Genomic DNA, 27,168 nt, shown 5'->3' with positions numbered 1-27,168 from the left:
CGGAGAGTTTTCGACTCGTTTTGCAGAATGCCATTCCTAACCCCGCACAGTATGTGTAAGCGTCTAAACGCATGCGAATGTAATCTGAACAAAGATCGGTCCTTGCGGAAACGTAATTGAAGCACCACCCTTTTCGCGGTTCCACCTTGTGCCTATTTATTTAGTCACTGAGGTTTACCTTTGTTGTTGACTTATGTGAGTATGTGTAGGCAGATAGTTTTGTCATGGAATGTCATGCCACTAATATAGATATTTCCCCCCTCGCAACATCTGAATTTGAAGTCGCCAGTGGACCACAATCGGTCAGTGGGTATTGGCAGTGCCATGCCCCTACGCTGGGATGCCAGTGTTTGCGCCTCCTGCCGGCTCCCGCTTCGGGACCAGTCTGCAGCGACGAACACAGGAAGTGGTGATGCGCTGCTTGTCTCCGCGGTTGCTGGGCTGGGTAGGTAGGCAGGCAGGCAGCTCAGGGTTGCGCCCCACTTCGCTGTGACTGGGCGTGAGCGCATGCGAGGTCGGAGGAAGTAGAGAAGGGGCCGAAGGTGGCGGCGGCGGCGGCGGCGGAACGCAGCAGCTCCAGCGTACAACGCAAACTCTGACTCAACGCGCCGGGAGCGGAGCCGCCCTCCACCCCGACCTGATCCATCAGTTCGCCCACAACCCCGAGAGACTGAAAGGGGAACTGCTTGAAGGGACGGAGTAGCTGTAAGTGACAACACGAGCAATTTTTTTAATTCCCGTATATTTTTATTAAATGTTATTTGAGATATTTGTGGGCATAGTTTTTCATATTTGGCCCTCTTATTTAGGCAGCATTTGTCTTAGTGAGCTCGTCTGAGGTACCGGAAAGACGATCATATTGGAAATACTCAACTGACCGGGCAGCAACTATGCAGAGTGGGACAGTTAACATTTTACGTCGCTGGTGTTGGGTAACTAATTTTGAATTTAATTCTCTGTAATTGGTTGCAGTCAGATATAGAGGTTGCTTTAACCTAACATAAGTGGGAGTATATTTTAATAAAATGCAGATCGGATGATGTCTTGGATTAAGTTCACCGATCTGCTTTAGAGAATCACACAGTAACGACTAGAATGAATTACTGGTAACAAGAACTAAACCTGGGGGCGGGTAGATGGCGACCTGCGACTCTCCTACATCATAACAGGTACAAGGTAATCTTCCTGGTGATTAAAAACTTCAGCGGTTTCCTAAAGCCACTGGCACGTTTATTTCGAGGATCGGTTCGGCAGTGGGAAGACACGGGGGCGGGGGAGGCGGTAGAATTGTCTCCAGCTTGCATTTATCTTCAGCACTTTCAACTTCCGAATCAGTAAGGTTGAAGCATTTTATGTATCTGCTTCTGGAGCGGAGAGCAACATGTGAATTTATTGTAAATGCTGCTATGGCAACATTTAAGTTGATATTTCGCGTCGTCTTGTATTTCAAGGAGCCAGATGATGCAGGCTTTCCAGGTTCGAGTAGGATTTAGGATTCCGGCTTGCTTGCGCAGTAGGCTTGTCAGCTTCTGGGGCCTGTTCTGTCCTAGAAATCATTTAAATCCGTCATAACTATTTATGTTTATTGCTTCTAACGCCATTTTAATAGTTTTTTTTACCTTGCATAAGGTTACAGTCCGTGTTGTGTCCCATTAAGTAGATGCATTGACACAGGTGCAGTAGTAATTTAAATTACTGAATCATGCCATTTGAGCCATTTTGTGTCTGTCAAAAGCAAATCTTATCAGTTTTCCCTTCCACTGGATATCCACGCACGGTTTTGAACGTTATTTTGTTCAAATTGAGGTGATCTGTAGGTTGGGCAGCAAGAAAAGGGAGAAGGATAATACCATAAGATACAGGAGCAGAGTTAGGCCGCTTGGCCCATCGAGTCTGCACTGCCATTTCATTATGGCTGGTCCATTTTCCCTCTCAGCCCCAATCACCTGCATTCTCCCCATATTCTTTCATGCCCTACCTAATAGATAATTTATTGAACCCAAAGGAAATTACAGTGTCACAGTAGTATTACAAGTGCACAGATATAAATATTAGATGGGAAGTAGAAGGAATAAAAGATAAGTTGCCATATTCTAAAGATTGTTATAAGGTTGACTTATTATAAAGCCTAATGGTTAGGGGTAAGAATGACCTCATATAGCACTCTTTGGAGCAGTGCTGTTGTTTTAGTCTAAAAGCGCTCCTCTGTTCAGCCAAGGTGGCATGTAGAGGGTGAGAAACATTGTCCAGAATTACCAGGATTTTCCGTAGGGTCCTTTGTTCTACCACAGCCTCCAGTGTGTCCAGTTTGATTCCTATAATGGAGCCAGCCTTCCTAATCAGTTTTTTGATCCTGTCGGCATTACCTGTGTTGATGTCATTGTCCCAGCTCACCACTGCATAGAAGATTATACTGGCAGCAACAGACTGGTAGAACATGTGAAGGAGAGGACAGCATACTCCTAAAGACCTCAGTCTCCTCAGGAAGTGGAAGCGACTCTGGCCCTTCTTGGACACAGCCTCTCTGTTGGTGCTCCACTCACGTCTGTCATCCAGGTGCACCGCCAGGTACTTGTAGGTCCTCGCCACATCCACGTCCTCACCATCAATAGTAACAGAGAGCAATGCAGGTTTAGTCTTCCTAAAGTCCATTGCCATCCCCTTGGTCTTCTAATGGTGCAGATGATTCAACTTGCACCATTTGACAAAGTCCTCCAAAAGTCTTGTATTCATCCTCCCTGAAATCTGTCAACCTTTTGACAAGATTTTAGCTGGATGACCTGTCATCAGATATTAAAATAGGTTTTTAGATTCACAGTTAACAGTTGGAGCTAGAGAACAGAAGATGTTGAAGAATATGCCCTGACTACTCACAAACATTCCTTTGAGGATAGCTGTGAGTGAAAATACAAGCAGATGAATTTTAGCAACAATTTTTGAAGTCATGGTGTTTTCTCTTTAATGCCTAGCTGCCCTATTTAGAATACTGACCTGGTTGGGCAGCAACTGTGAAAAGCTGGACAGTTAGTGTTTCATTTCTTTATGCCATTTCCAAATCTTGCTGTAAGCACTTCTGTCTCCCACAAGCTGCAATATCTTGCTTTTAAAACTTACTGTATCTGGTTTTAAGCATATTAAGGCAACATGTTCCAATTAATTGGCACTACTGCTTTCAAAATTAAAGTCCTTGTCCCTCTGGAATTTTGCCATTTACTTTAACCCTGTGTCTTGTGCTTAAAGATTCTCCTGAGATAAAACACTTTGTTTATTTTATTAATTCATTGACCACTGAACATTTCTATCAAATTGCTTCTAATGTTCTCTGCTGAATGAATAACATTCCCATTGCCATTTCTACCGGTTCTTCCCCACTCCAATCCAAAGCTGTGGCCCTGAATTGATTTTCCTTAACTTCAAACAAATTAACAATTAATTTACGTTTTGGCATGTAGTACTTGGTTTTGTATTCAACCTATTATAAAGCGAAGGCTACCAAATGGTTTCTTTTTCAACTTGCACTGGCACTTTTAAAGTGTGTGTGTTTTTTACCAGCTCCCTCCTTCTGAATGTCTCGGTTCTCATGCCTACTTAAACATTGTACCATTTTGTTTGTAGTGCCTGTCTTGACTTTTCTGCTAGAATTATCATCTATTTAAGCAGACCCATGTGATGGAGCGTGACTTTCTGCCAGTCAAGTTGTGGCTGATGAGGTTTGCTTTTTTTCACAAAAACGGCAGCTGATGCCTGACAGGAAGTTTGGAAGGTGCTGTGCTCTCTGGATCATTTGGGTTGGGCTTCCATGTGCTCATGATGTTTGAGCGTATGCCTCCCAGTACCATCCTGAATGCTCCTTTTGTGCTCTGAGAGGTATCGGGACCTCCAGGAGTCTGTGTGGTTGCTGCACTTTTTCAGGAATCTGGTGTTATTTATGCAGTCTGCTCATCTGAGTCTCCTACATTAGCTTTTTTGTTGTCAAATGTCTGCTCTTTTGAATGGTTAGTAATTACTAAACCAGTAAAATGTGGAATGCATTTTTCTATGCTCACCCTTCTGACGTCATCAAGCCATTGAAATATTTCTGGCATTGGATCAAATGAACCTACTGCTCTGCTGCTCTTTTGTGACAGTAGAACATTTCTTGTCCTTAACTCGGCTGGCACAGACCCAGAGATGTGGCCTTTACTTGGCTCAACCTGTTTTCCTCTGTCAATCTCCTTAGCCACAATCCTTTCTACCTCTCTGAGCTGGTTCTGTTACATAAATGAGGAAGTTGTGTTATGCAATAGTCATTCCTAAATGTAAATCAGTTCTGTTAAATTAAAGGGTTCTGACCTCTGTCCCACTTTGCATGGTACCCAATATGATAGCCTATCTTGTATCATGAGAATTATTTTTGTGCCAGCCTTATTTGAGTGAGGTTGCATTGAAATGGCATTTCTGTTGCATCACTTCATTGCTGCATTCTGAAAAAATTATTGGTTATGATAATCTGGCTACAGACGTAAGCCCTATTTTTATAAACTATAATGAACCCCTGGCAGATACTAACTTCTATTACAATTGGCACCTGTCAGGTGCCCCTGATTTGTTTTCACAGTTTAGTGGTTTCACAGTTGCAAATGATTTCCTTTACAAACATCTTTTGATTGACTGCCTGTTTCACTGGTTTCAGTTCTGTTACATTTTCCATGTTCAACAGTTTTCCATTTTGAATTTGGCCACTTCTCAACAGCACTTCTGTATCCTTTACAAATAAATATCAATAAAGTTGAGGTTTTTGTTTTAATTATCCCAGTTCACATACACTAATGGTCACGATATGAAGCTTGGTCTGGTCATTCCCACCTTTTTTGGCCTATTTATTAATGTTCTGTAGACAGTCGGTTTAGCCTCACTGATTAACAATACAATTGGGTAAATTTGGCAACTTTTGCTTTGTATAATGCTTGTAGATTTTCATTTTTTTAAAAAAGTTTCCCCCAAACAGATTTTACTTTTCCTTGTCAATTTCACTTTTACTTAGGACATTGACTAGTACAGAACAGGAGCAGGCTCTTTGGCCTGCCAAGTCTGTGCTGACCATGATGCCAATTTAACTAGTTTTAAAATGCCCAGTTATGGTCCGTATCCCTCTATTACCTTCCTGTTCATGTGTTTGTCTGACTGACCCTTAAACATTGCTATTGTACTTTTTTCTACCACTTCCCCGGCAATGCATTCCTGGCACCTAACACTTTTTAAAGAACGTGCTTTTCATACCTCTTTAAACTTTCCCCGTCACCTTCAAGCTGTGCTCGCTAGAATTTGACATTTTCACTTCAAGGGGAAAAAGTCTCCAATTCTCTACCATCTATACCTCTTCTAATTTCATGTACTTTCAAGTCCTCTTCAACAACTAACTTACTTACTGTCTATTATGCTGCTGGCATTTAGGGCAGCAGTAAAGTTCCTCCCTCTCTGCTGGTGGTCAGGGCTTCCTTCATCATGTCAATGGCTTCCTCTCAACAACAGAAGTCCAGAGAAAGCAAACAAGTTTGCCCAACCTCTGATTGCTCTCTAATCTAAGCAACACCTCAGTGAACCTCTCCTGCATCCTGCATTGCAGTGACCTGAACAAATGTGGCTTGGCTACTTTAAGTTTGGAATTAAATGGCATAGTGCATTTTAAGGAACTGGCCATTGTAAGAATGCTTAAGTTCACGTTTTTGATGGCGACTGCACAACATAGTACAGCCCAGGAAAAGGCTTTTCAGCCCGTAGTGTCAGGCTGAACTACTTAAGCTATTGATGCCTAGTTACATTAATCCTTCCTGCCTTCACAAGGTCTGCATCTCACCATTCTCTGTATGTGTGTGCCTAACTAAGAGCCTTTTACGGCATGTGTGAAAAGAGGGAGCCTTCCACGCACAGGGGGACCAGATGATTCACCGCACTATCAAATAGCCATGTGCACACCCGCCATATTCTCAGTCCATCTGAGACGGTACCTTTTCTATTGTATCTGTCTCCACTGCCATTCCTAGCAGTGCATTTTAGGCACACAGTACAGTGTTTACTTTAAAAAAAAAACTTATGCTGCCCATCTCCTTTGCACTTTCCCCCTCTCACCTTAAATGTTATACAAGTTATCATTTGACTCCTTTGCCTTTCATAATTTTTCAACTTCTTCAGATCTCCCCTCAGCCGCTGCTTCTTCAGAAAAAAAGTGTAGTTTGTCCAAATTCCGGACTTGCTTAATGTAGTTATATCGTAATGTTAGTTGTAGGTAGAAATACCTGCAGTTCATCTACCTCATTCTCCAGCCTCTCCTCCACAAAAATGCCAACATTGCAGTCCAGTCAGTTTGCCTCCAGAATTCCCTTTTTCAATTTAAATATAAATAATGCAGACTCCAAGAAAAAATAACGGAATATCTAATGATTTTATCCCACTCTTCCCAATCCACGATGTGTGGGTGGGGTAGAGGTTTGGATTAGGGATCCAAAGTTACCTGCACAACATCTTATACATTTTCTGTGCTGTTTAACCACAGTGGGCATATATCTTCCAGACTCCCTGTCATCTGTAGGAGTAAGTGGGGCTGAATCGCTGCCAACTCTAACAGACTGCAAGTGGGTTCTGCCCTTTCCAGATTCTCAGTGAAGAAGAGGATGTTGGCTGTTATTGTGACCATTGCCATAGCTGTGTTAGGTTGCTGCTGATGATGTGCTCAAACCTCCACCCACTTATTCCAGGCTATTGGCTTCATGTGGTTTCAGTATGCGTCTCAGCTGCCCTTGTTACTCTCTACGTCCAATTTTCCCTCAGCCCTATTTTCACATTTCCTCTGCCTTTTTGACGCTTTGCTTTAAGATGCTTGAACTCCCAGTCTGCCAGGTGCTGGGCTGTTGAGCCACATGCCATTGAGTGAGCTTGCCAATGGGGTAGACCAGAGAAGAAGAATAATGGGCGTGTTGTCAGGTTGCCTGATATCACTTCCGGAACATTAAAGGTGTCTCCAGCTTCGGTCTTGCATAAATCTTTGCGTAGCTTGTGGAGTCTATTTGTACGTGCACTTGGTTGCTGCTTCGGGGACACAGATTAAATCCTAAATTCCAGTGTTTACCTTAATTTTGAGGTACAGCTCAGAACAAGCCCTTCTGACCCTGTTTAGCCCAAATCACAGGACAATCTACAATGACCAATTAACCTACTAACTGATACATCTTTGGACTGTGAGGAAACTGGAGCACCTGGAGGAAACCCACACACCCATGGGAAGAACGTACAGACTTCTTGCAGAGGATGTTGGAATGGAACACCAGGATTGTCTGTGTGAAGATTTCCCATTCTCCCTTAATCTGGGTGGGTTTCCACCAGTTTCTCTATTTACCTCTCTCATCTCAGTCGTTCAGTTGGTATATTAAATAGCCACTATAAATCAGCCCTAGTGTATAGGTAGTGATAGAATTGCGGGGAAGTTGCTGGGAATGGGGTGGGGGGAGGATTAGAATAAAAATGTGATTACTGGTCAATAAACATGGATGGATGCTTGGTGGCTGATAGGCTGAATGGAATATGGACTGGAGAATGAAATGAGAATCAAAACTGTGGACACATTCTGATATACTGGGTAGAATGACTTGTTCCTGTAGGAAAAAAATCTATATTTTTATAAAGTAAGCATGATTACATATTGGTAATAAGAGAAGTTCAGTAATGCTTCTTAAATATTTCATGTAATGCTCTGAAACATTCTGGCTAATTATTAATGAAGAATAGCTTTGTGCAGGTGATCATTGATGTTTTCTCTTTTTCTTAAGGCATATGTTGTTTGACCTTCCTACAATGAATAACGCAGGTATGAGAAATACTTAACAAAGAATGATGTGAACCTTCAAGCAAGTAAAGCTGCTTATGTTAATGTAAAGTTAGCAAATGTATTTTCTTTAATTTTTCTTTATTTTTATTTACCAGGAGCAAGATGTAGGTTGTATTATGTAATTCCAACTGGCAATCACTGAGGGAGCAGTTTTGTGATGGGGCTTCGAGTTCATTTCATCTATGATCCGCAGGGTTGGTGTTGCATCAGTATAATCACCTTCATTTGGCTGTACAATACATACTACATCCCCAAACTTATCCTGTTCCCTCACTACGAAGAAGGACATATTCCAGCTGCTGTGATAGTGTGTAAGTAGTAATGGTATCTTTTACCGTGGCTTAGCTGGGCATTAACGTTATTGCACTCACAGAATGACAATAAATAGTATGCACAGAGAAATGATCTTGTGAATTCCCTTTTTTCAGACGCCCCGTCTTGACTATGCATACCAGAAAGGTCAACTGTAAGGGGAAGTGCACCCTTAGTGTCATCAAAGTGCAGCAAGATCTTTGGATCCAAGTCTGCAGTTTCCTGAAGTTAGATGGGGTGGGAAAGATAGCATACATTGTTGCTGTGAAGCATTGCATTGTTGCAATGAAGAAAGGTCTTCATTCTTCAGGGCATTGAGTATTGTAGTCAGGAAGTCATGTTGTAGGTATATGAAGCTTTGATTAGGCTACACTTGAAGTTCTGTGTGCAGTTCCGGTCACCCAATTACAGGAAAGACATGGAAACTTTGGAGAGGGGCAGGAGAGGTTTCAACCTAGATTAGAGTGCCCGACCTTTATTGTTGGACAAACAAGGATTGTTTCTCCAGAGTGGAGGCTGAGGGGAGACCTGATCAATTTCTAAAGTTCTATGAGAAGCGTAGATAGGGTAGATCATCAGAATCTATTTCCCAAGGAATAAATGTCAGATAATAGATGATGTTCACTTAAGGTGTGGGGGGGGGGGAGTTTAAAGGAGGTATGTGTTAGGTGCCTGGAATGGGCTGCCAGAGGTAGTAGCAGAAAAAAGTCGAAGGCAAAGTTGAGTTTGTTGTTGTAAGTAAAAGTACATACATGCACAGGTCCAATGAAAAACTTACTGGCAGCAGCAGTACCAGCCTGTAGCGTCATATAAGTAGCATAAACAAGAAAAAAACAAGTCCTTTTTGGTGTAAGGTGGTCATTGTGATGCTATACTGAAGCAGTGATTAAGGTTGTGCAAGGACAGAATGCAGGGAGGGAAGTAGCTGTTTCTGAACCTGGTGGTGTGGGGCTTCAGGTTTCTGGACCTCCTGCCTGATGGTAGCTGTGGAAAGGTAGCATGCCTTTTAGGTTGTCACATGTATATGGAGGGATATGGATCATGCACAGGCAAAAGAGGTTTTGTTTAATTCAACATCATTTTTGGTGCAAAAATCTTCTGCTGAAGGGCCTGTTCCGGTACTGTACTATTCTACGTCAAGGCACAGTTTATGGGGGAAATGCAGTAGATTTGCTATTACAAGTGTGAAATTCTGTGAAAAAGTATGGATCTGTTTGGTAGTGTAATGGTTCTGACTGCATTCTGACACTGGAATTTTGCACAGAACATTGAACTTCAGAATTTTATTTAGTAACTTGGTGAATTTTCTCAACAAATATCAATTATAGATTAATTGAAATGGTAATGGTGAAGTCTAATTTGGCAATTATTTGGTTTCTGGATAATTAGGATATCTCTAAACACGTGAAGGTCTGCAGATGTTAGAAATCCAAAGCAACACATACACAAAATGCTGGAGGAACTCAACAGGTTAGGCTGCATTTATGGAAATGAACAGTCAGTGTTTCAGGCCAAGACCCTTCTTCAGGGCTCAGGGTAATTTGAATAATTTTCCAGTTCTAACACAGTAGATCTGCCTGTTCCTGTTTGTACTGTATATTCTGCTTCTAGATGAAAATGCAAGACAGAATATGGAAGAGCATTAGTGTTCATAATGAATCAAGTAGTGTAACTGGCCTGAGAAAATGACAAACATGAACACAATTTTAAAAAGGAATTCATTTTTTTAAAAAAAAGCTAACAATGAATAGTAACTAGCATGAGAGTGGTTTTGAGTCTCCATTTAGAAAGAAATAGGGTGAGTATCAGTGGCAAGTATAAACATGTAATCACCCCAAAACTAAAGTACTCTTCTCTACTGACAAAAAAGTGGTTGATGACAATTAAATAAAGTAATCTTCAAACTGGATGTCTCCTTTTTTTATTTTACAGTTTATTACTTGGCGTCACTGTTCTGTGTAATATCTCTGTTGAGAGCCTCCATTGCTGATCCTGGGAGATTGTCACAAAACCTGGAATTTCCATATTCAGGTAGGGCTCTTGATGTAGGCTGTGTTGACATTCATAGCTTGGGCCAAGAGATTTGTTTCCCTGTTGTATAACATTATCTCTGCATACATTAAACACATGCTACGCAATGTGCCATTATCCTGGCTGATAGGTTTCAAAATCTGTACATGTTGCTTCAGCATTACTCATGATACTTCTATTAAGACTCCTATTTTCATTTGTATTAAGAGTCAGTTGTTTTGATATTTTAGCGGTTCCCTCATCATTTAATATTGACAGCACCGTGAAGAGATTCTGCTTCATCTGATGAATTCTAGCAAGGTTAGTAGTGGCCACTGCCGTCAGGTGCTGAAAGCAATGGTAAATGGCAAATCTTTAGAAAGAGCCCATGCTAGGTTTATTTCACAGATTTGTATTGTTAGCAAGAATCCATTTTTAATCAGGTATCAAAATTTATCAGTGATCATTTTTTATTCCGAATGAGCTAGCATTTAATCGCCCATCCCTAACCGGTAGTCCTTGAGGGATGGGTGTGCCCACAATGCTGTTAGGAAGAGGTTTGAGAATGAATGGCAATATCTAATTTCAAATGGTGTGTAACTTCCTGGTGGTGGCGTTCCCTTTTGCAGCTGTTGTTCTAGCTGGTAGAGCTTGTGGGGGTGGACGGTGCTGTCTGAGGAGTCTTGGTGAGATACTGTAGTGCATTCTGCAGATAGTTCAAACTGTTGCTACAGTGTATCAGTGCAGGAGTATGTGAATGGTTGCGGATGAAGTGCATATCTATGTGGGCTGCTATATCCTGTATGGTGTCAAGATTTATTGAAGATGCACTCACCAAGGCAAGGCAAGCAGAGTGCTCCTGACTTGTGCCATGTAGATGGCGGATAGGCTTTGTAGAGTTAGGTGACTTTATTTGCTACAGGATTCCTGGACTCTCTCTTGCTCTTGTACTTTTGTTACATCTATGACTATTCCAGTTCTGTTTCCGATTAGTGGTAATCTCAGGAATATTGATAGAGGGTGCTTCAGTGATAGTAATATAGTAATGCCATTGGATGTCGGTATGAGTTCTGGGTTTTCTACTGAGGGTGTCTTTATTGGCTTGTACTCATTTGAAATGAACTAAATTGACCATGTTTGCAATCGTAGCATAAAATAGTAAGTGTATAAAGATGGTGCTGCTGCCTCACAGTTCCACCGATCCAGGTTCAGTCCTGACCTCTGGTGATGTCTGTATGAACACAGGACTGTACAGCACTGCTTAAGCTACTCTAAGATAAATCTAACCCTTCCCTCCCTCCAAAGCACCTCCATTTTTCTTTCATCCAAAAGTCGCTCATTCTCTCCCAAGAGTTTTTCATCTCTCTAAGAGTTTCTTAAATGTACATCATATATCTGCTTCGACCTCCACCCCGGCTAACATTCCATGAACTTGCCACTCTGTGTTTGTTTTAAAAAAAAACCCTCCCTCCCCTCCCCCCATATATGCCTTCAATCATCTTAAAATAATGTCCCCTCATATTAGCCATTTCTGCCTTGGGGAAAGGTCCCTGACTATCCAATCCATCTATGCATTTTATGTCTTGTGCACCTCTAACAAGTCACCCTCTCACCCTCCTTTGCTCCAAAGTGAATCGGTCTAGCTCACTTAACCTATCCTCCTGAGGCATGCTCTCTAATCCAGGCAGCATCCTGGTATATCTCTTTTGCACCCTCTCTAAAGATTCCACATTCTTCCTGCAATGAGGTGACCTGAATTGAACACAATTTTCCAAGTGTGGTCTAACCAAGGTTTAATAGAGCTGCAACATTATTCTACAGGCTCTTGAACTCAATTCCCCTATTAAAAAAGACCACCACTCTGTATGCTCTCTTAGCCACAGTATCAAAGTGCGTGGCAACTTCGAAGGATATTTGGACTTTGAACCCCCCCCCCCTGACCCTTTTGTTTCTCCTCATTGCCACATTCTTCTACCATTGCACAAAATGAGTTGTAGAATGTTAGACTGTAGAGTGCATGGGTGATAGCAGAATCAATGGAGAGGTTATGGGCAACTGAGAGAGGAGCACCTTATTGGTCTGTGTAGATGTTGTCTACTTGTTGGGCCAAATGGCCATTTTTTTGTGTGGTTACAGGAATAGAAATCTGAGAAGGCTGGGTAAGATTATATTATTCTCTACATCATTTTGTGCAATCTTCATTTCAATTTCCAGTTATTTAAATGTACATCTGGTTTTTTTTTCCTTGGAGAAGTAAATTAATTCATTTTGGTGGAATCTTCTTAAAGATCCAAGCCCTTTTGTGCTGTGAAACACATGATGTATAGGTTTCAATAGGTACATTTAATGACAGAAATGTATACAATATACATCCTGAAATTCTTTTTCTTCACAAGCATCCATGAAAACCGAGGAGTGCCTCAAAGAATAAATGAAAGTTAAATGTTAGAACCCCAAACCCCCCCCCCCCAGCTTCCCCTCACAGCAGCAAGGCAACGACCCCCCTCCCAGCTTCCCCTCACAGCAGCAAGGCAACGACCCCCCTCCCAGCTTCCCCTCACAGCAGCAAGGCAACGACCCCCCTCCCAGCTTCCCCTCACAGCAGCAAGGCAACGACCCCCCCACCAGCAAAAAGCATTGGCAGCCTCCACTGAGCATTCAAGTGTGCAGCAGAGCATCATAAAGTCACAGACTTGCAGTAACCCGAAGACGACTCGCTCACCCAGTAATTCGACATACCACAGGCTCTCTGTCTCTCCCTAATGAGGGAAAAAGAGGTGTTCCTGTTTCACAGTGAGAGGGGAGACATAGCAAACAGCTCGCCAATTTATGGTGTTGAAAGTCTGTTGCGTCGCTTCTTCCGAGCTCCGTGTCCAAAGAACTCGGGTCTCTGGGCTCACAGCGAGCAGCCAGCTTGCTGCTTTCGATCTTCCATTTCTCATGACACACCAGGTGGCGGCACCAACCTCGAGTCTCCCCTCCTCCAGAGCCACAAAAAACCGGGACCCTGAAGGCATGCTCGTCTCCTAGGCCACGTCCTTGGCAGATCAGTTAGCAGCCAGTCATGTCAGGTCCCATTCCCACAAAGAACCAAAGTCAGCGTGTCACTCCAGATCAGGGTCTGCAAAAGAACACTAAAAAGGAAAAATAAAAGATATTAAAGATGGAAATAGAGCTGCTTCCGAAGATCCAAGCAAAGGAGTTGCCATTGGGGGCCGTTGTCCTCCTAAGTTCCTCCCACATGCCCAGTAATTTTTAAGCTTGTATTTTCCCATGTGCCCTTATGAGTTATGAGGTTCCCGTAACCAAGGTATCCCAATATTTAAATAGCTCTGATGAAAGTTGCGTATTAACTATTAGAAGGAATCTAAAAGATGATGATAAACCATGGAAGAAGGGGAAGGAGTAGGTAAACCAGAGGGAGGTTATGGGCAGGTGAGGAGAACGGGTGAGGATAACCAGAATCCACTGCCATCAACCTCATAGTTCCTGTACTGCTTTGCTCAATCTGTGCAAAAGGCAGGATCTCCTGGAGACTTCCCATTCCCATTCTGACATTCCCATTCCCATGGCTGCCTCTGCTGATATCATGAGGCCAAACTCGTGTTGGAGGAGCAACACCTCATATTCCGTCTACGTCGCCTCCTGACTGATAGCATGAACATCGATTTCTCCAACTTCTGATAATTACTCCATCCTCAACCAACCCCCCTTTTTCCCATTCCTTGCTCTGGTTTTCCTCTTGCCCTTTTCCTCACCTACCCATCAGCTCCCTCTGGTTCACCTCTTTGTTCATTTTCTTCCATGTTCCACTGTCCTCTCCTATTTGATTTCTTCCTGAGCTCTTTATCTCTTCCACCAATCCCCTCCCAGCTTCATTCTTGATCCCACTCCGTCCCTCACCCATCCACCTTGCTCCTCACCATTATTACTGCCTGTTACGCCGCTGGCGGTTAGGGCAGCAATGAAGGTCCTCCTTCTCTGGTGGTGTTCAGGCCTTCCTTCATCATGTCAGTGGCTCCCTCTCAGTTTTCACTATTGTCTGTCATGCAAGACACTCAGCTGCAGAAGGATTCTTCATTGCTGTTTTCATAACAATTTTGTTTTACCGGTCAGGGTTGTTAGCCCTGAGCTGAGCCCCCGAAGCTGGAGGACCAATGGTCCACTTGTTTTGCATGGATGATCATATCAAGAGCCAAAGTGTAAAGGCCTGACTCCAGCCAATATAGCTCTTTGGGTCATTGAGGCAGTCAAGCCTCCAAACCACAACGAGGTTGTGGTCCTCTTGGAGGTTGCCCCTCACCTGATATCACCTATTACCTGCCAACTTGTACTCCTTCCCCTCCCTCATCTTATTTTAGCTTCTGCCGCCTTTCCAGTCCTGATAGAAAGTCTCTGCCTGAAACAGCAACTGTTTATTCACTCCATAGATGCTGCCTGACTTGCTGAGTTCCTTTAGCACTTGGTGTGTGTTGCTTAGTCTGAGGCTTACCAACTATCTGAGGTACATTTTTAAGTAAACAAAATCTGTGGCTAGTTTCCATGTGCTGACCACCTGGCTGTGGAGCATTGTAAAATGATTTGGATAATCATGACCTTGTGCCAGTCACTCAACTTTCTACAACTGCAGTCTGCTTGTGTACTTCACAAATCAGCAGGTAAGAATACAGTATATGGAAAGCAGCTAGTGACTGAAGTGAGAGAAAGTATGGTCTGTCTTTTTTTAATGGTTTCACTAAGGCTGGTGCACAGATAATACCTTGGAGACTGCTATCGTGTGTGGAGTTCTTGCAGGAATGAGTTGTTTGAGACTCGGAACATTACAATGGGGTGGTTAATCAAGGAAGTAAGCCTGGTGTGAAAAATGACTGGAAGCAGATAAATGCACATTAAACTGTATCTTGACCACATGAGATATGTGTTGGCCAGATGTGTAAGCAGTTTCAGATAAGCTTAGCTGCTACAGGCAATTTATATGTTCCATATTAGATTCTAACTGGCTCTCAGGGAATGACAACATGGTGTCTATCCATAGAAAAACAAATTGGAGCCCATTACTGATGTCAGGAAGCTAGGACTGAAACCAGCATTTCATACTGGTTTTGACTCTTGCTCCCCAAGATAGGCTGCTTACTGCCGGTGAGGGGGCGGGGTATGGGGGGCAAGGATTAGAATCAAATGGTGCCAAGCTAGTCAGGATGTGCAGCAAAAATTGCAGCAGGAGATAGAAAAGGTATGTAAAAAAAAAAGGGAAATGTTACAATAGTCACAGAGGATTTCAATATGCATTTAGATTGGGAAAACTTGGTTGGTGCTGGATCCCATGAGAGGGAATGTGTAGAATGCCTACGAGATGGCTTATTAGAGCAGCTTGTGGCTGAGCCCACTAGGGGAAAGGCAATTCTGGATTGGGTGTTGTGTAATGAACCAGATCCAATTAGGGAGCTTAGGATAAAGAAACCCTTGGGAGGCAGTGATCTTTATATGATAGAATCTGCAGTTTGAGAGGGACAAGCTAAAGTCAGATATGTTAGTATTACAGTGGAGTAAAGGGAATTACGGACATATGAGAGAAGAGCTGTCTAAGGTTGATTGGAAGGGAACACTAACGGGTGAAGGCAAAACGGCAATAGCTGGATTTCTGGGAGCAATTTGAAAAGTGCAGGATACATACATCCCAAAGAAGTAGTAGTATTCTAAAGGCAGGATGACATAACTGTGGCTGACAAGGAAAGTCAAAGCCAACATAAAAGAATTAATGTGAAATTTAAGGATTAGGAGGCTTGTGAAAACCAACAGAAGGCAACTAAAAAAAAAACAATAAGAGAAAAGATGAAATACGAAGGTAAGCTCATATGGAGCCAGTGATCATTAATGGAGAATGTGTGGAGCAGGTTAAGACCTACAAGTATCTGGGAGTACAGTTAGACGAGAAGCTAGACTGGACTGCCAACACAGATGCCTTGTGCAGGAAGGCACAGAGTCGACTGTACTTCCTAAGAAGGTTGGCGTCATTCAATGTCTGTAGTGAGATGCTGAAGATGTTCTATAGGTCAGTTGTGGAGAGCGCCCTCTTCTTTGTGGTGGCGTGTTGGGGAGGAAGCATTAAGAAGAGGGACGCCTCACGTCTTAATAAGCTGGTAAGGAAGGCGGGCTCTGTCGTGGGCAAAGTACTGGAGAGTTTAACATCGGTAGCTGAGCGAAGGGCGCTGAGTAGGCTACGGTCAATTATGGAAAACTCTGAACATCCTCTACATAGCACCATCCAGAGACAGAGAAGCAGTTTCAGCGACAGGTTACTATCGATGCAATGCTCCTCAGACAGGATGAAGAGGTCAATACTCCCCAATGCCATTAGGCTTTACAATTCTACCGCCAGGACTTAAGAACTTTTTAAAAGCTATTATTAATGCTTTTTGAGATAGTGATTTAGATGCATATCATATTTTTTACTGAGTTAAGTATTGTATGTAATTAGTTTTGCTACAAGAAGTGTATGGGACATTGGAAAAAAAGTTGAATTTCCCCATGGGGATGAATAAAGTATCTATCTATCTATCATCTATCTATCTAATAATATAATAAAAGCATACCAAATGATAAAGGTATGGCAGATGAATTGACTAAGTAGTTTGCATCAGTCTTCACAGTGGAAGACTCCAGCAGTATGCCAGAAATTCAAGATTGTTGGGGGGCAACAGTGTGGTTGCTTTTACTTAAGAAAAGGTGCTTGGGAAGCTGAAAGGTCTGAAGGTAGATTAGTCACCTGGACCAGATTGACTACACCTCAGGGTTCTGAAAGAGGTAGCTGTAGAGATGGTAAAGGAATTAGTAGTGATCTTTCTAAAATCATCAGTTTCTGAAATGGTTCTAGAGGACTGGAAAATTGCTGATGTCACTCCACTCTTTGGGAAGGGAGAGAAGAAAGGAAATTATAGGCCAGTTAGCCTGACCTCAGTCGTTGGGAAGATGTTGGAACCCATTATTAAGAATGAGGTTCTGGCATATTTTGACATATGATAAATTAGGTCAGCGTCGTTTCTTTAAGGGGGAATCTTCTATGACAAGTCTGTTGGAATTCTTTGAGGAAATATCTGACAAGATAGAAAAAAGGCAAGTAAGTGGATGTTGTGTACTTGGATTTTCAGAAAGTCTTTGACATCTATTTAATATATATACATACATATATACTTACTGTAATTAATTTATTTATTTTTCTTCCTGTATTATATATTGCATTGAACTGCTTCTGCTAAGTTAACAAGTTTCATGGTATATGTGGGTGATAATAAATCTGATTCTGAGGTGCCACACACAGCTGAACAAGATAAAAGTCAAAATTACAGGGAGAATGCTAGCATGGATAGAAGATTGGCTGACTGGCAGGAGGCGAAGTGTTGGAATAAAGCTGGGCCTTTTCTGGTTGGCTGCTGGTGATAGTGGTGTCAGTTTTGGAACCACTTCTTTTCACATCACACATCAGTAATATGGATGGTGAGATCAATGGCTTTGTGGGCAAGTTTGCAGATTAAGGGAATGGGCAAAGAAGTGGGAGATGGAATATAGTATAAGGAAGTGTATGGTCATACACTTTGGAAGAAGGAATAAATGCATAGACTATTTACTAAACAGGAAGTTATGAAATTATGAAGTTCATAACAGAAAGTTATGAAATCAGAGGTACAAAGGGACTTGGGAGTCCTCATGCAGGATTTCCTGCCTCAGAAAAGATGGGTGTCCCGTTAGAGGACTTTTTTTGACTAGAGGCTGATGAGAATCTGTGGAATTTATTGCCACAGACAGTTATGGAGGCTAAGTCATTGGGTATATTTAAAGGTTGCAGGGAGAAGGTAGGAAAATCACGTTGAGAGGGATAATAAGCCATCCATGACAGAATGGTCTGAGTATGGTTAATTCTGGAGCACAGAGCACAGTGGAGAGCTCCAAGTCAACAAACCTGACTTGGCATGCAGGGAAACAGAAGCTTGGGGTTCCAGTGGAGGTGCTGATCTTCCCTGTAGGTAAATCAAAGTAGTGACAGTACAGTAAGAGGCACTGGCTGCTATCAGAAGATTTGCACCTTTTGTGTGGCTCAGCCTCAGCCTCAGCCTCAGGGCATCTGCTTCTGAAAACTGCAATCGTGCCTTTGACTTCTCATCTACCTATTATTCCAGTGTTCTACTGACTAGTACAGTCGGCCCTCCTTATCCGTGGATTCCGCATGCGCAGATTCAACCAACTGCGGATCAGGAAAACCCGCAAGTTCTCTCTCCAGCACTCGTTGTTTCAGCATGTTGTGGTAAACTATGTATATCTGTCTGGACACACCCCTCTGCTGACTGCTCCTGTGGCTCCTCCCACAGACCCCTGGATAAAGGTGGTTGTGTCACTGCTCCTCTCTCAGTCATCCAGCATGGACGTGCTCTGTTTTACTGCTAATAAAAGCCTTTCAGTATTTACTCTACTTCCAGTCTTTTGAAGTTATTGATAGTGCATCACATGTACAGACTATTTTTTCTTGTCATTATTCCCTAAACAATACAGTATAACAACTATTTACATAGCATGTACATTGTATTAGGTATTATAAGTAATCTAGAAATTACTTAAAAGTACTGGCAGTCCCTGGGTTATCAATGAGTTCCGTTCCTGAGTCCACCTTTAAGTCAGATTTGAAGTCAGAACAGGTACATCCGGTATTATTTAGCGTCAGTTAGTTAAACGTTTTTCTTAGTATATAGTACATATTTTATCTTTCTATGCATATAAAACACTTAAGAAACATACATATTCCAATAATTAAACCACTGCGTTGCTTAGTAATAATTGTAGCTTTCATCGGGGCAGGGCCTTTCACATGCTCCATTAAAATTGTTCCAATCGTTGACTGACTATAGCCTAACACTTTTCCAATGACTAATGGTGTTTCACATCTTTCTGATCGCTTTATTACTTCCACCTTATTTTCAATCATGATTATTTTTGTGAACATAAACACCACGGATTCAGAGCTGCACCACCGGGTCCTAATGTCCACTGCACTGAACATGTTAAATAAAGTCCGGGATTCCGCTGGGTCCTAAAGACCACCACACTGAGACAGGTTAAATAAGGGACTTGAGCATTCGTGTTTTTTGGTATCTGAGGGAGGGGGGGTCTCGGAACCAATCCCCCACAGATGAGGAGGGCCGACTCTACAGCATTGTTGAGCTTCATGAACTCGAGCTCTTACAAAACTCTACTGTTTGCATTAAAACTTGTACTTCATCTGGTTCTTGACGATCAGTATTGGCTTCCAAGAGCAACAAGGCTCCACTTCAATTTCCCATGTGTTCTGCCCTGTCCCAGATTTTGATGCTTCTCGTCTGGACTTTTAGTCCTGTAACCCAATAGAGAGCAGAGAAAGTCATAAAATACAACACTGGTAGAGCTGCTGTCTTGTGCCAGAAACTCTGAATCAGGTTTAATATCACTGGCATATGTTGTGAAATGGGTTGTTTTGCAGCAGTGGTACATTGCAATACCTGTTCCAATTGATGGTGAGGATGTGGATGTAATGAGGGCCTGCATACCTGGAGATGCACCTGAATGACAAACTTGAGTGGAGTACCAACACAGAAGCTGTGTACTAGAAGGGCCAGAGTCGCTTCTACTTCCTGAGGAGACTGAGGTCCTTCGGACTATGCAGGCCTCTCCTTTACATTTTCTACAAGTCTGTTGTCGCCAGTACGTTCTTCTATGCAGTGGTGTGCTGGGACAGTGGCATCAACATGGGTGAAGCCAACCAGTTCAATAAACTGATTAGAAAGGGTAGCTCTGTTTTGGGAGCCAAACTGAACACACTGGAGGCTGTGGTAGAACAAAAGACCTTCCAGAAAATCCTGGCAATTCTGGACATTGTTTCTTACCCTCTGCATGCCACCTTGGCTGAACAGAAGAGCAATTTTAAGACAACAGCAGTGCTCCAAAGAATGCTATATGAGATCATTCTTACCCTTAGCTATTAGGCTCTATAATGAGTCAACCTATAGCCAGGGAAGTGATGACCCTACCTCCTGTTAGACTGTTTGAGGTAACTTATTTTTTTATTCATTCTTACTTCTCTTATAATATTTGGATATCTGTGCACTTGTAATGCTACTGAGACTGTAATTTCCTTTTGGATCAATAAAATATCTATGTAATATTTTTAAAAATTGAAATTACAATAAGAACTACATTTTAAAAAATAAATAAGTAGTGCAAAAAGGGAGCAATAAAAAAGTGTCATTTGTAGATGCCGATTGAGCTGTGCCGAGTCTCACAGTCATTGGTGTAGAGGAGTGGGCAGAGATCCTTGAGGTGCCGCAGTTTTGATTGAGAGCAAGGAGATGTGATTTCCAATCCGCACTGACTGTGGTCTCCCAATGAGGAAGTCAAGGATCCAGTTGCAGAGGGAGGTATGGAGGCCCACGTTTTTGAGCTTGTTGGTTAGGACTGAGGGTATGATGTGGTTGAACAACCTAGGTTCAGAACTGACCTTGGGGGCTGTCGCTGTGTGTTCTTCCTGTAACCATGTGAATTTGTTCTGGGTGTTCAGGTGCCCTCCCACATCTCGAAGACATGCAGCCTGACAGAGTAACTGGCCTTTGTAGATGGGTGGTAAAGTCTGTTTGGAATTGGTGTGAATGTGAAGAGAATAAAATGGAATTGGTGTAACTGATGGTTGATAGTTGGTGTGGATTTGTTGAGCCATAGGACCAGTTTCTGTGTTACATGACCTTGGACTAATAATTCAATGCCCTGATGTATAACTTGTTAAAATTCCTCCTGAGGGTATTGTTAGAATACTTGGTTTAGTGAGCTGTTTTGCATTTCCTGTTGTGATCAATGGATAATGGTAGTCTGGACCTCTGCCACTTTTTGCTCATCCTCATCATTCCTGAGACGTAGTTAAGTTGATTGATGTTTTGTAGTTATCCCTTCTGGGAGAACCTAGTTCAACATCACTGGATAATACGATCGTGCATCAAGTTAAGCTGTTGTCTCTCAGCTCCAGCGACCTGGGTTCAATTCTGACCACCGGTGCTGACTTGTGGAGTGTGTACGTCAAGTTAAGGGGAGGGATTCTGCATCTGAACTTGTATTTAATTTGTAGTCTGCTCCAGCTTTAATGATGTGTTTTTATTTTCACTTATTGACATGACTGAGGGTTTGATAATAAAAATAAAAGGTGGGAAGTTTACAGCATCAGAAGATGTGGAATATAGATTCTTATCTCTTTGAAGATATGACGCTAACATATTTAGGAACACAAGATCATTTTAAAGATTTTATTTCATTCCATAATTATTTTAAATGTTCCAGAAGAAGTGAACCATCATATGTGAATATTATCTCACATTTCTCTGAATGTTCATTTGGATTTGTGAGAAATTATGCCAATTAAAAATTCGACAGTACTGTAGTGGTATAAATGATGGTCTAAATGCTCCCTGGGGCAAGGAGTTCGAAGAGAAAGGAAGGGGAATCAATACAATGACCTTTGCAAATAATTGGGAGCAAAAATTGATCAAATAAAAGTTCATTCTTTTCTAGACTATTTTGTGTGGAATGTTTTGATGGTAGATTTTCCCCCATTAGCTATTAATTACATTGGCAAATGCAAGTAATTCAAGCAACATGCTGGCAACCCCTCCCCCATTACAGCTGTTCGGATAATGGAAATTTGCCCTTACAGAATTTGCAAATCACTATCCAAATATTAAAGATACAGAATAAAATTTGCTGTTGCAGAGCTTGTGTGGAGTTGAGAAGATAAAAAATAAATTAACAATCTTGTAGTACAGTTGACACAGCTTTGTATTATGGAAAGTTATTGGTCACACTAACAGTAAGTGAAATTATCTACCAACAGAATTGTTTGAGACAGGCACATTAACAGCATTTTAAAAAAATAATTCTTGGATGGATATAGGGAAATGTTTAGGGTGATGTCGGAGACCAGCTTAGACTGGAATCTTGGCCAGCATGGACCAGTTGGGCCAATGGGGCTCATTTCTGTGCTCTATGACTCTTTGACTATGACTGAATAGTTGAAAGGGAGTAATAGGAAATTAGATCTTTATGAATAGATTTTAAAATGATGTCCAAACTAAAAGTAGCTTTCAAAAGAAGAAGAGAAGGGAAATTAGGTGCAGGTGTCTTTCCCTCTTAGATTTTGTTAGTGAGATCACCCAAAACAGTGAAGTATGTTTAGTGAGCAACAAGGCAATAGTGGTCAAAGATGAGATCTGAGATGTTAGTTGAGGTCAACATTACCAGGAAAGAAAGTTAAATGGTCAGTAATAACATAACAAAAATAAAAATAACTGTGAATCAAAAGACTTGAGCATAGACCCAAGTATTGTGCTGACCAGTGAACCTACAGACATCCCTGAACACAATCTTTCAAAGGTGTGCTGACTGGTAGATTCCAGTAGTTAGCATATTTTGAGAGCTGTTTAAGCCATAACCCCAGATGCCCTGTCTTATCAAAATTATTTGTTAAATTTGCAGATACTCACGGTCACTCAAAAGCTATGAAAATATACTATTAGATTTTAGATGATTAAAATCTAACCATTAGAACAAATACACTTGAAAACAATTGTAAATTATAAATAAAGTTCTGTTAAATCAATTTGATAAAATTTGTCCTCGAGTCCATATGATTTTTGTAATGGTTCAGTGGGCAAGTTTCTTACCCTGGGTGGTTGTCGAAAATCTCACAGTACAACCAGGGATCACTGACTTCTACAAGGGGCCATTGGCAGAGTACAATTAACCTGAAATCAGTGATCTGCTCATTGGAAGTTAAGGGCTGCCATCTTCACTTGTGGGTCCTGTGATTCCACCCTAATACATAGACAGAAGTAACCAGTCCTAGGGTCTTAAATAACAAACCAGCATTCGGGGGAGGGGGGGGAAGAGAATCAGAAATTGAGTAATGAAAGGATTAAGTGTTAAAAATTTAAATTTTAAAAAGTCATCCAAAAATGTAAGAAATTGTTATGTATTCTGTTCTCGCAGGTAAGATACACAATAGATAGATACTTTATTGATCCCAAAGGAAATTACAGTGTCACAGTAGCATTACAAGTGCACAGATATAAAAATATTAGAAGAGAGTTAAGAATGAATAAAAAATAAGTTACCTGAAACAGCCTAACAGGAAGGGTCATCACTTCCCTGGCTATAGGTTGACTCAGTATGGGGCCTAATGGCCGAGAGTAAGAATGACCTCATATAGCGCTCTTTGGAGCAGTGTAGTTGTTATAGTCTGTTACTAAAAGTGCTCCTCTGTTCAGCCAAGGTGGCATGGTGAGGGGTGAGAAACGTTGTCCAGAATTGCCAGGAGTTTCCAAAGGGTCCTTTGGTCTACCGCGTATTCAGTGTTTAAGGTTATAGAATATCCGTGCACACAAAAAATATCTCAGTTAAATGGACTATTTTGCTTAGTTATTGCCTGAAAGGCTAATTACAGGAAAACAGACAATTTAGGATGGAAGGAAATAAGTATTAAATAAACCAAATGCAGAAAGACAGATCCCAAAGGCATGCTGTTGTGCAGTTCTGTAGGTCACGCAAGAGATACTTTATTAGGTATGAGTAGATAATTAGAGAATTTGGAATATTGCCGAAGGACCGGCAGAAAGCTGATACTGATTTTTACATCAAGAGAGGAAAAATTACAAATTTGGTGAATGATCAATCAAGATGAAACAGAAGTATATTCAGCAGCCTTGAAAAAAGCTGATTGCTTGAATGGAAATGCAAAGAACCTATGGAACAGATCTGCATATCTTTAGCAACCTCCGAAGGGTAAAGAAAGCACAGTGCTTTATATCATGAGAAATGGATTTTAGTAACAGATGAGCTAACCCTACCTGCCTAGAAATTTTCATACAATTTTATCGACATTCTACAAGGCAGCTGTGAGCATCAGTGACTATTTTGCCCATAAACTCCTGCTGAAAATGTTCCTTGCTCCCAAAACCAGGCAAAACAAGCTTGAATCCAGAGGCAAAAGAATGCCTCTGTGTAATTTTGAGGCTTGTTAAAGGGGTGCATTAGAGTGTAGAATTTCTACATGGAGAGGGAGAAGGGAAGATGCCGTTCTGTGCTGAAACAAGTGTCTTGTCCTTCTATATCCATGTTGGTTATCACTATCTGCACTCATCCCATCTATCTGCACTTGACCCATAACTTTCCATGCCATGGTTTTCAAGTGTTCATGTAAATAGTTTTCATTTCCCCCTCAAGCAGTTCATTCCAGTTTCTAATTACCCTCTGGATGAGAAAGTTAGTCCTGTAAATCTATAACCTCATATTAAGCCATGCCTTCTGGTCATGAGCACCTTAAGAGGATGTTTTCTCACTATCTACCCTATCTAGCTCCTTGTAATTTTGTTTGCCTCTATCGTCTCCCATCAGCTTTCTCTGCTCCAACCAATCTAGTCTTTCTTGTTTTATATGCTTCAATTCAAACTATATCCCAGTGAATCCTTTGCTACACCATCTTGAGGGCTGTCACATCCTTGCTATATAGCATGCTAATTACAACTGTGCATTTTACTCCAGGAATGGCCTAACCAATGATTTATAGAATTAACCAATAAACTCTCTGCCCTTATTTTGTGACTGAGTGATGAAGGTAAGTGTATATTTGTGTTTATGACCAACTTTTCGACCTGTGCTGCTACCTTCAGAGATCCTTGGTCATGGACAACAAGTTCCCCTCTGTTCTCCTGTCCTTCAAGGAGTCCTGCTGTTCATTGGAAATATACCAGCCTTGTTAGTGCCAGCGAGGCTGACACATGAGAATCCCCAATACCAACTGTGGCAGTATATAACAGGTTTTTGTTTGCTAAACCAAGTATCCACACTTCTCTGCAAACACAGAACCAACTTTGGATCAAAAATGTACTAGATCCCATGCCTTCTTGCCTTTCGAATAAGTTTTCCATGTCCACGTAGAACACATCAACTGCACTGCACACTCACCAAAGTACTTATTCACCTCTTCAAAAAGAAAACTGATCACTACCACATGCCCTGCAGAACATATACAGCAATAGTGCCATCCTCTATAGCCTTGACATCCAAACCACATCAGATAGACAGGTATGACTCTCAATAAGTAGCTCCTTACTGAATTGCTGAAGTTTGGTGAAAAGACCTGGAGATGCTCATTACTGGTTTTACTCTGAGAGGGGATGATTCATTCATAGAATGCAGTATAAAGAATAACTTTAGTCTATAGGTGCAAAGCAGCACACGTCAAAGAATTACTGGGTAAAATTCAAAAGCAATTGCAAGCATGATGCCATAAATGAAATACGGCTGTCAAGAGTAGTTCTTGATACTTTCCCATAGAGACAAGTGTGAGAGTAGAAAATTATTAAGTTGCATCATTGGGTCAGTATTGTGAAGTCTTTTCGATTTTTGAGGGTGTAAAACTTGAGAACCTATATATATATATAATGATTTTGACTGAATTCAGGTAAAACATATTCAGTAGGAGCATTATGGATATGTGGAAACACAGTTCTTCTATGGTGATTACCTTAAATGTCCTTATGGTTGAGTAAATGAAAGGATTTTATAGATAAGTTGATCAAGTACAGTAATTAGGAAGAAGACTCATAAAAAGAGTCCTGCTGGAGGGTTTTGGCCCAAAAAGTTGACTTTACTTTTTTCCATAGATTTCCAGCATCTGCAGATTTTCTCTTGTCTGTCATAAAATCCAACATGCTTTACTGGATTGTTGTTAAATATAAAATTCTGCACAGTTTGAAATAACTGGAAATATTTATTCTGAACGATGCAGTTAATGGGAGTCTGCTTGTGTGTGATGGTCTCTGGAGACAACCATGAATGGTGACCCTGGCTGTACTGAAGCATTCTTGGTTCTGTTCTGTGGGAATGGCAGTGACCTGGCTTGTGTGCTGGCCTATAGCTGCAAGGGCTCTGAGGTGCCTCTTTGCCAGTCCTAGTGTAGGAATATCTTTTAACACCCTTCAGGACCTTTAGAATCATAACAACAATAGTCCAATTTTCCCTTTCAGCATCTGCCCCAGATTTCACTTTTGTTTTGTACCTTCTAATCCAAGGCCCTTGACAGCAATTCTCTAGCAGTACCTTACCTGACATCAGCATGTAAACTATAGAACTTTATCGTCATTGCAATTGTGTACTTGTTCACTGAGCATTGAAGAAATCTGTAATATAATTGGTGGCAAACATGAGAAAATCTCCAGATGCTATAAATCCAAAGTAATGCATACAAAATGCTGGAGAAACTACATCGATGGCCTGCTGAGTTGCTCCAGCAATATAATCGGCCACCTTGTTCTGTGCAAAAATTCAAGAATTCTATACAAGCAGCCCTGCTTTATGAGTGTGTTCCCAGAAGATTGTCTATTTGGTGAAATTTTTTTTCCTTAACATGAAGTTACATCAGCTGCGGACCCAAGAGACTGCAGATGCTGGAATCAGTAGCAACACAAAACCCTGGAGCTCCTCAGATCCTCCAACTCTCTGGGTGTGTCACTCCACATCATCATCACATAAAGAAATGAGAGTTAGAAGCAAGCAACACACACAAAATGCTGGTGGAATGCAGCAGGCCAGGCAGCATCTATAGGGAGAAGCATTGTCGACGTTTCGGGCTGAGACCCTTTGTCAGGACTAACTGAAAGGAAAGATTGAAAGAGATTTGAAAGACAAAACTGGCATAAATACTGTAAGCAAATGTTTATTCTGCTTCTCATTGTTTTGTAGTGACATGTGAATTCCGTAAGGGAGAATTTTCATTAACTAGTGCACTGTCACGATTATTGTGACCAAAGTGACATTGCAGTAAAAGTTGTGCTCAGGTAGGAAAAGTGCCTTAAATTTCATTCCCCGCTGTGTTGTGATGGAAGGGGAAGTTTCATTTGTCAATGGAACCTAAACTGAGTGAA

The 27,168-nt window shown here is 41.5% G+C and overlaps 1 protein-coding gene across 10 annotated transcripts in view; it reads left to right on the top strand.

Annotated features, from left to right (window-relative positions):
• The first annotated feature begins 332 nt into the window (after window positions 1-332).
• Window positions 333-27,168, top strand: part of zdhhc21 (zDHHC palmitoyltransferase 21) — a 58,566-nt gene continuing 31,730 nt past the window's right edge. The window contains exons 1-6 of one of the 10 annotated variants that reach the window (XM_073048432.1): window positions 340-705; window positions 810-932; window positions 2,390-2,568; window positions 7,803-7,840; window positions 7,957-8,172; window positions 10,106-10,204. In XM_073048432.1, the coding sequence (XP_072904533.1) occupies window positions 8,019-8,172; window positions 10,106-10,204 (253 nt within the window). In that variant the 5' untranslated portion in view covers window positions 340-705; window positions 810-932; window positions 2,390-2,568; window positions 7,803-7,840; window positions 7,957-8,018. Of the gene's footprint in view, window positions 706-809; window positions 933-1,008; window positions 1,170-1,291; window positions 1,335-2,389; window positions 2,569-6,895; window positions 7,345-7,802; window positions 7,841-7,956; window positions 8,173-10,105; window positions 10,205-27,168 lie in introns of those variants that run through there. The other 9 variants (XM_073048438.1, XM_073048431.1, XM_073048439.1 and 6 more) reach the window with 9 other exon arrangements.

This window comes from Hemitrygon akajei, chromosome 6, assembly GCF_048418815.1.
Source record: "Hemitrygon akajei chromosome 6, sHemAka1.3, whole genome shotgun sequence".
Classification (NCBI taxonomy): domain Eukaryota; kingdom Metazoa; phylum Chordata; class Chondrichthyes; order Myliobatiformes; family Dasyatidae; genus Hemitrygon; species Hemitrygon akajei.
Note: the sequence above shows the minus strand (reverse complement) of the source record. Positions and strands in the feature narration are given on the sequence as shown.